Consider the following 9,998-nt stretch of genomic DNA (forward strand, 5'->3'; position numbering starts at 1 on the left):
GCTTTGCTATTGCGCCAATATCACTCTTGTTTATTTCCTTATATTCTATTTTGATTCTATTAATTATTTCTTACGACACGAAACTTTGTTTCTCAATCATCTATATTACTGATTTTAGTGATAAACTAGGGAAAAATTTAAAAAATATAGTGTTTGAGAATAAGAACAAATTTTTTGGATCTTGTGCCAGTTATGTTAATTCTTAGTATATATATATATATTCTGACTAAAGAATTAAAAACTTTATTTACTTGAGAAAGAAAATATACTATAATTAATTAGATTATTTTATATTTTTATTGGTAAATGAAAATCGCATCCATAATATACTTGTTAATCGAGGAAAAACAAGAAATTAATTAGAATCATCATTAATATTGGAATTTAAAAAATTTATAATTCACAAACATATTGATTGTTGTATATAAGATATTTAAAAGCTATGTAATTTTCTTATCACATATTTTATCAAACTTTTATAAAAAAAGTTAATAACATCGTGATAAGAATACACTTAAATAAAGTTAAATAAAATATTTATAAGATGTAGAACATCTAAATCTTTTTAATATTGTTTGGCTTGATTTTAAGAAATTTGTTATAATTCTATCTATTAAATTTATTAGACCTCATTGTAACATAGCTACAACTGGTGGTACGATTATGCGAAGTGCAACTCTGTAAATTTGAACCAATTCTCAATCTTGTTACAATATAGATACACTTATGTACAATGGACACCGCTAATTACGAGACTTAGACTATACGTATTTGCTAGATAATTGCTTTGCTAATTCCGTATACTTAAGAAATTTAGAATGCGGACTTTCTTCCAATGGTGAGGTTGTCGACTGCGAAGGACTGCCATTTGTTTGAAGAATCGGTGGTGATTTATTTCGCTGAGATGGCGGTGGTGATGAGGAACTATGGCTTGGACCACTAGAAGCAGTTTGAGAATTGACTGAAGTCCCAGTGGTAACCGTTGTAGAACGACTAATAGTCGAAGGATCAGGAATCACACCATCTTTCACAAAATGCATCTTAGATAAATGATGCCTATAAGCTCCTTTTGAAATAAATGGAGTATCGCAGAATGCACATTTCATAATAGAATCAGCTGTAACTACAGCTTCATTACAAGCCCAACTAAAAGCAAGGATTGCACCTGGAGTTGAGCTTGCACCAACACCACCAGTAATCGATGTAGAGCCACTTCCAGATCCAAGTAACGTATTTGAAGTAGGCCCTGATCTTGTGTTGCCAGCCCCAGCTGACCCTCGAGTTTCTGTTTTATCGCATAGCTTTTGTAAGGCTGCTAAAGGATGACTGCTAGTTTTACGACCTTGGCTATCTGCATTGTTAGTATTCGATAAATTTCCACCACCTGACAAACTATCAAACATAGAAGACAAAGCACCAAGACTGCTAGAAGTTTTATTATCTGGAGTTCCTCGTGGTGTTACTGATCTATCACTACTTGCTGGACTGCTTGTACTATTTCTGCTTGGGCTATGAGCCAATTGTTCAACTTGACCTAAAGGTTTCGGAGTTGGAGGATTCATTTGAGGTGATACATCTTTTCTTTCTTCTGAAGATTCTCGAATACTATTACTACTCATTCTATGGTTATAGGATTGTGATTCATCTTCTTCTGTACCATCTTCAATTATTTCTTTTTTTACGACAATTCTTCTTAGACTTTCAGACTGTTGCCCATTTTCATTAACCACTAAATTTTCTATATTTTCATCATTTGGTTCTTTCTTTATAACAACAGATAATTCATCTTCTTCAGATTCTTCATTTGCTAAAGGATGACTGGAAGGAAGAATAGTCACTTGCTTATCAGGTGTTGCACGGTGTTGGTTCGAGTGAGAAGAAGAAGATGAAAGTCTATCGTGTGTAGTAGTTACCGGGTCTATTCGTCTTTCTGGGGTCATTGTATCAGTTCGACCACTACCTCTTTCTGATATTGAACTAGACTCACTACCACTTCGTTCTCTACGGATTATTGTTGTCGTACCCAGATGCTGTTGTTGATAAGATCGAAGAAGATTCATAGTCTGAGAATCAACTAATGGCTTTGTGTAGTCTACACTTTCATCAATTCCTAAACGTTTAAGAATACTTGAACCAATTGGTGCACCAGGCTGAGCATGATGTATACCTGAAGATCCATGACGGATACGTGAATCAAAGCTTTTCTCGATCAATTTTTCAATTGCATTTAATACAGATGGTGAAGAAGTACCTTCGCACGATTCATTTATTCCTGATGTAGGAGTTTCTTTTCCATGTGTCGTTGTATCACTTGCTGAAGATGGCGATCGATGATGTCTCAAAGAAATTGAAGAATTTTCTTCATTTATCGTTTTACGATCATATTCTCCAGGAGTTAATATAGTTGGTAAGTGATTTGACATTAAAGCATTTTTCAAAAAATTTCGCTGACTAACCCCAAGTGTACCTGCACCAATACATTGACGTATATGATCTACGAAAATCGTCGTTTCAATTTTTTCACCACATTTTTCACAAGTAATTCTTCCAGTATGTTTACCTAGTCCAAGTGTAGTATTTCCAACGTCACCATTTTTAAATTCATTTTGTGCTCTCTCTAGTTCTAAAAGTTTTCTTACAGGTAATGATTTTTTTCTTTTTTCACGTGTTTGCCTTCGCCGCCCACCACTTTCTGTTATAGATCGCATTATATGCTCTTTATAGTGGCTATTTTTTACCATATGATTGCTAAGTTCCTTTAGTGAAGTAAATGCCTGATCACACACTTTACAAGTGAGTACAGCACTCACATGACTGCTAGTTGTTCCAACTCCATGTCCTGTATTTGTACCATGAAGTCCAGAACCACTTCCAGGTGCTGCGCTGCCAACTCCACCACTGCTCCCTGTAGTTATACCAGATCCTCCTCCACTACTAACACCCTTATTTTCATCCGATGATTTCCAAGAGATTATTTGCTCCTGAGAAATAATATTGGTATAATGCTGAGTTTGTTGCATATGTGATGTCATTTCCGCTAGTGATCGGAAGCTTTGACCACACCACATACACTTCAAAATTTGTCGCGTTTGTTCTGCGCCTTTTCCAAGCCAAACATCCTGACCACGAACCAATTTTCTTGGTAAAGGCATTGTTTCTTTTATTAATAGATTCAGTTCCGAAGGATTCTGTTTACTAATTGATGTAGAATTAGTATTATTTCCACTACCACTTGAAGAAGTTTGTAAATGATGCGACTGTGGAGATGTTTGGGATATCGAAGAATGATGAGGTTGTTGTGTTGGCAATCCACTAACTGGTGGTGGAACTGCCATATTCACACCACAATGTTTAGCTTCCTTCATATGCGCTGTCATTGCAGCTAAAGTTGGAAAGCTTTGTTTACACCAAACACATTTTAAAACATCTTTCGCTTGATCGGCACCCTTATTTAACCAATGCGATTGCCATGCGCTATGTCTACTACTAGATGCTATAGAAGTACCACCTGTATTTATACTTGTGCCTGAAGTTGATTTAAAAAGATCCTCACCACTAAGTTTACTCAATTCACTCATTTTTTCCAACGCTTTTGTCGCTTCACTTGGCTGATAGGATTTATCAACAACTGATGGTTTTATTTTTCCATTCCACAAATGATGATGATCAACTACACTGGTATTATTCTTCGGCGATAACTGTTGTTGACTAGTTGCTGCTGCCGCAACCGCTGCGGCAAAATAAGGAAAGTGTGATGCTACAACAGGAGACGTCCACGGTGAAACAACTTGTCGAGTGTAGGTCGAAACATTGGCTGATGTATCTTGATGTATAATAGGTGTACTTACAGCTACTTTCAAAGATTTACGTGGAGGAGGTGGTGGTGAATCCTCGGGGACAGGTCTTTTCCGACTTGGCACAGATAGATCCAAAGGGCCATTATTAGTTTCCGTTGAGGAAGACGGTGTAGGTGGTTTGCTTAAATTAAGAATTTGTTCTTCTTCATCTTCTTCTGTTGATGAAGTTTTACGTGTACTGAAATCGAGTACAGTTGACAACTGAGCTACATTGGGTGATATGTCACCACTAATTGGAGAGACGTGAATTCCTGTAGTACCAGCAGGTGGAGAACACGAAGAAGACACTATAGGGGAAATTGAACTTCGTGAAAGAGGTGAATGGCCCAGTAAAAGACGCTGATGCGTCTGCTGCAGATAAGCAGCCATCATAGCTGCTGATTGTGGAGGTAAGAGTGGGTGTACACCCAAAGGTAATGGTCCGATATTGCCAAGAGGACTAACAGGGCTTGTACTGTTTCGGTTTGCTATTGGTGGTGGACTTCCAATTGCTGGGCCAAATGATTCTCGAGAATCTATTGACGGACACCGTGAAATTATAAATTCTCTGTAACAAAAATTAATTTGATTATATTACAATTATCTCTTATTTTTAATAATTTTATTACGAAAATTATAAAAAATTATTGATACTATTCTATAAGATATATAATTTCAACTTTTTTATTTATTTTAATATAAATACTAATAGGTTTCAATATTGCAAATATAGAATATATAAAATATAAAACGTGACTGTTTTAAAAGTTGAATAGTTGCAATTACTACAATACAACGATTCTCGCGGCAATAGTGAAATATCAGTATATATTAAATTATTATATAAAATGCATATTAAATGTTGATAAAAATATTTTTATTATTTTAATGAACAATAATTTATAATAAAATATAGTATGATGTAGAATATCCATTTATATCTTATTTAGAATCAATAGTTGAAAAAAATTCAATTTAAATAAAATACAATTAATAAGTATTTAGTAATTGTATTATATTATATTATATTATATTATATTATAATTATATATAATATATTATATAATATTATGTTATTAATTTAATTAATTAAAATATATATTATTAAAATATTAAATAATATTATATATAATAAATTATATATAATTATATATAATGATATAAATATAAAAAACAAATTATATTAGAATAAAAAAGATGTCTAATCCGAAGTGTAGGGTCAAATTTACATTTATGGGTAATATAAATTAATCTAAAAATTTTAGTAATTATAATTAGTTTGTAAAATTTAAAAAAGATTGAATCCTACTTAAAACATAAAATATTTAAATATAGAATATTTTTTTCGTTGATCTTATTGATATATGAATTATAATTTGAAAAATTTTTGTTATGGCCTCCGTCAGAATTTATAGAAATAATGCGTTATTTCTATAATTAAATTGAAAGTTAAATTCATATTATTAATCCAGACTTGTAAATATATATATATATATATATATATATAATATAGTTATTAAAACATTTTTTTAAATATTATCTTATAATTTCCTGTTAGCACATATTCCAAAGACAATTATATTACATTAAATAAATTAAATAAAAAATTAATTTAATTAAACAAATAAAAAATTGGAAATATAACTCATTAGATAGAAAATTTTAAACGCGATTGACAAAATATATAAAAATGCAAATAAAGTATTCTGTAACAAAATACTGACTTAAAAGGAATTAAAATATGTACTTTAGTAAGTTATCGCATCCATACGTAAAAAAAATGAGATTTCGGTAAAGTTTCAGTAAAATAGTTTTTAGCCTGAAATATTGTAGGTTCGATTAGAAAAAATACTGGTATAAAAATATCTTAATATATTATGAGTTAATTATATTGTATATTCAAACTAAAATCAAGAAATATGTTGTAGAGTTTAGTTCAGAAATTTAAATATAGATTTTAACTAAATTTGTCAAAAAGAAATAATGATACATGCATATTTTCCTATTTTTATTAACTGATTGTGTGTGCAAATTTTTTATGAGGATTAGAAATAAGGATTAAATAATATTAACACTTATGAAATTGACATTTCTATTTTAAATATTAATTATTAAATACCTACAAGTTATAAATATGGCCATATTATTAAAGAAAAACAACTATATGTAAAATGGCATCTATACGTACATTAATAAAACTGTGCTAAAAATAATTTTATAAAACAGAATAAAATTATTGGTGAAACGAACAACTCTCTAAGTACTCTGTTTTATCCCTATTCTTAAGCAATATCACGAGTAATACAATTACTAACTATTAACAATCTGATATTAGTTTATTTTCTTTTACACATAACAGCATGATAAAGGAAGAAAAGAAAAAACTAACACCAAGATGTAGGCTTATCATCGAAATACAACTTGTAGAAGTAATATTCCCGTTTACCGATGATATCAAAGACTGACTATTTATATCTTTATTTTTCTTTTTAGAATACCGACTCAATCTATTTAGTTTCTTTGTAAAGATATATTAGGTTTCTAACTTATGTAGGTATATAAATATAACGTATTTAGATTTAAATCGATCATAAATAAATGAAATCTTAATATTTTTATTTAAAAAATTTATAAAATTATTTTGGATATAATATTCAAAATTTACTGTAGAAAAAAATGACATTTTTTTATATTTCTAATTTGGCTATAATATGAAATGAATGAAGATAGTCAAAAATGAGAAGTTTTACAAAGATTTTATTCTGTATTATTAATTTTTATACTTTTTAATACAAAAATTATCGTATTATATTATAATACAAATTGTTTGAAAAAATTTCTCCTGACAAACAAGTAGTATATTTGTTTTCATTTTCATATACGTTAAAATTAAAAAAAAAAAATTACTCAAACAAAATTCTAACAAGTATTCATAATAAATTTAGCTTTATTTAACCATTTATTTAACAATGTTAATCATAAATCAAGTACTAAAATTAATATAACATCTTAAACATTATTATAATCTTTATCAATAAACAATTTCAATTTATACATGTCTAAATTTTCAAATTAAAATAAAGAAAAATTTATTGGAATAGTAAAATATTGGATCAAACACTAATATTTATATTCACAATTAAAAAATAATATTATTTCTTATTATAATTTATAGATTTTAGAATAAATAAGATATACGTACATTTTTATAACATTCTAATACATTATCAAATAATACATTATCTATAGAAATCTGCTTTTAAAATTTATTTGAGTATTTATTATTTTGCAAATAAATTAATGGAATATTTTTAGATCTTTAAATCATTTAATAAATTTTCATTTGATTTTTAAATGAAGAAGTAGTAAAATATACCTATCTGGAGGACCAGTATCCCTGAGAACAACAGGGTTCAGTCTTGTGCTGATCGTAGAAGTTGATGGATTCAATGTTATTCCATCTTCTTCATCATCGCTTCCTTCGCCATCTTCGTCCTCCTTTACTGCTATACCTCCACCGCAACTTCTTTCGCTTGGACTAATTGGACCATCCTCATCTACACAATCACCTAACTCGCCTTGGAGGTTCGTACCAGATCCTGAACTTTCGACACCGTCCTCCCCTACAGCAATAAGAAGAAATACTTATTTTATATAATTTTTTTATTGAATAATATTGTACAAGTTTATTTTTTCAAAATAGTTCAAGAGCTGTTTAATGAATACTAAGAATTTATTCTATAAATAGACAAAGATTATTTTATATTTTACAATTATTATTTGTAACATTTTAGAATAGTGTATTCATAATGAGGATGAAGATCGAAGAAGCTATAAATACTATTAAAAATATTAAATTTGAAATCAATAATAATTTGAAAATGTTAAAGAAAGATTAACCATTTTTTAAATACAATGTTTTGGTGAAAAATAGCAATAATGTTTTTGATAATTTTTGATACAGATATAACTAAATTGTTTTCTTCCATTATCAAAGTAATAGATTATAATTATATAAGTTATATTTCAAGATAATAATTATTTTCTTTTTCTTCTATTATCAATGTTATAGATGACAGATATTAATTACATAAGTTATATTTCAAGACAATAATGAAAGTGAAATTTTACTTACTTATTTTTCTATTCAAAAAGATTTGCTGCATCAAAAATAAATAGCAACCACTCAAATTAGTTACGTGTAGTTTTTTATTTTTTATAATTGATATCAGAAAATAGGCATTTATCAGTAATGGTATTTTTTTGTAATTTAACCTACATCTACCTACTTATCTGCTTACTCATTTCCTATTTACCTAACAGATATTATTTATAATATGCTTCTCTTCTGTGTTTCAATGAATCAAATCAACCTAACTTGAGAGAATAGTGACTATTTGTAATTTATCACTTAATTTAAAAAAACTTTTTCAAAACTATTTTCCAATTCCAATTTTATGTTTATTATCGTTATTATAGAAAATTAATTATTATACTTTTAAATTACAATTAATATTTAAGTCATATAATATTATTATTTATTTAAATAATGCTTATTATTCAATAATCAAATACATATTAGAATTGAATACTATTATAATTTTGTACCTCTTTAATATGAATATTGAAACAAATAAATTAATAGTTTTTTGTATTAATAATATTTTAATAATAGATTATTTCAATTTTTAATTTTGTATCACTATTTATTTAATAAAACTATATATGTATAACTAAAAATTTAACGATTAAAAGACTTAAGTTACAGCTAAATAAGTCTTCTATAGTTTCAAATTATATAAATTTTACTTAAATTTTACTTCAATGAAAATTTATTCATACTCTTTAATAAAAAGTATTAAAATATTAATAAGGGATAATATAAATAGATAATAAACATAAGATCGAAAACTTATACATTCTTTTGATTACCATAATAACCAATCGCAATAAATAATTTTATATTGTAGACATTAAATAATATATTGTATTAGATGTTTTATATAATTATAAGCATAATCTTATAAATAAATTTTCCACGTGAAAGAAACAAAAAATTCTTTACGATTAATTCTTATTAGATTTATAGGTGAAATATTGAAAATAAATTATTAACTTCTCCGTTTTGTTCTTGTGAACTTTATGAATCATTGTGATTTTTTAATAAATCTGACATCTTCAAATCACATTCCACGTTATTTGATGTCATATAATAATAAAAAATAAGTACTTAATATAGATTAGTAAACATAAGTAAAGAGAAAATGAATCGGAAAAAACTAAAGTGTATAGAAAAAAATATAAAAAGTAAGATGCGAGAAGAAAATAAAGTAAACTTATCCACATAAAAAATCATGCATCTCTATCTTGTAAGTACCGACTGAAGTGAAATAAATACAAGAATGGAAATATAAAAATAGAATGGGAAACCCATGCACTATTCTACTTATATAGATTGATCAGCTAAGTGAACTTTATTCTTTTAGTTTTTGAGAAACTCGTATACGAGATTTCTTTCCTCTTTCGAGTTTGAAAAAGAGGGAGAGAAAGGAGATTGCTCGTTGATCCGCGGATGCATCGGTAACTAATTACGCAGATTTATGTCTCCATTGTCCATTGTTTTCAGAAAGCTCAATATAAAGGGCTGAAATCATGGGAGGAGGGGGGCGTAAATGCAATCGGATCCGACCACAAGAAAACAAAGAAAGCTACAGTTGTAATCACAGCTTGATATTTAGATAAAAAATATAAATAAATATAGAACTAAAACTAAAATGTGTAGCACAGTTAAAATAATTTAATTGCGTTTTTATATAATACAATTGTAAGTGCTTGATAGGATTTGAGGAATGGAAGATCAATTCGAAATATAAATTTTTAACAATATTTTACCACTAATACGTATATATATATAACGTATATACGTATATATAAACTTATGTAATAAATTTCAGATATATTTAAAATTATGTTATATAAAATTTGATATAAAATTATTTGAAAATAATCTAATTAGACTGTATAAATAGACTTTGAATAAAGTATAAATTATGTAATATTTTTAATATTTGGAAACTGCTTCATTTTAAAAGCTCAGTAAAGAAAAATAACAAGAAATAAAGAAACTCTGGCAGCCAATATTTCTCTCACTCTCTCATTCTC

At 27.9% G+C, this 9,998-nt stretch overlaps 1 protein-coding gene across 1 annotated transcript; it reads right to left on the bottom strand.

Annotated features, from left to right (window-relative positions):
* Nucleotides 1-579: 579 nt before the first annotated feature.
* Nucleotides 580-7,459, bottom strand: tio (zinc finger domain-containing protein tiptop; the record flags this gene model as incomplete). Its single annotated transcript, XM_011505572.1, has 2 exons — nt 580-4,404; nt 7,213-7,459. Coding segments are annotated over 2 exons (3,890 nt in total), but the record flags the coding sequence as incomplete, so codon positions are not given.
* Nucleotides 7,460-9,998: the final 2,539 nt, after the last annotated feature.

This window comes from Ceratosolen solmsi, unplaced genomic scaffold (genome assembly GCF_000503995.2).
Source record: "Ceratosolen solmsi marchali unplaced genomic scaffold, CerSol_1.0 scaffold118, whole genome shotgun sequence".
Lineage (NCBI taxonomy): Eukaryota > Metazoa > Arthropoda > Insecta > Hymenoptera > Agaonidae > Ceratosolen > Ceratosolen solmsi.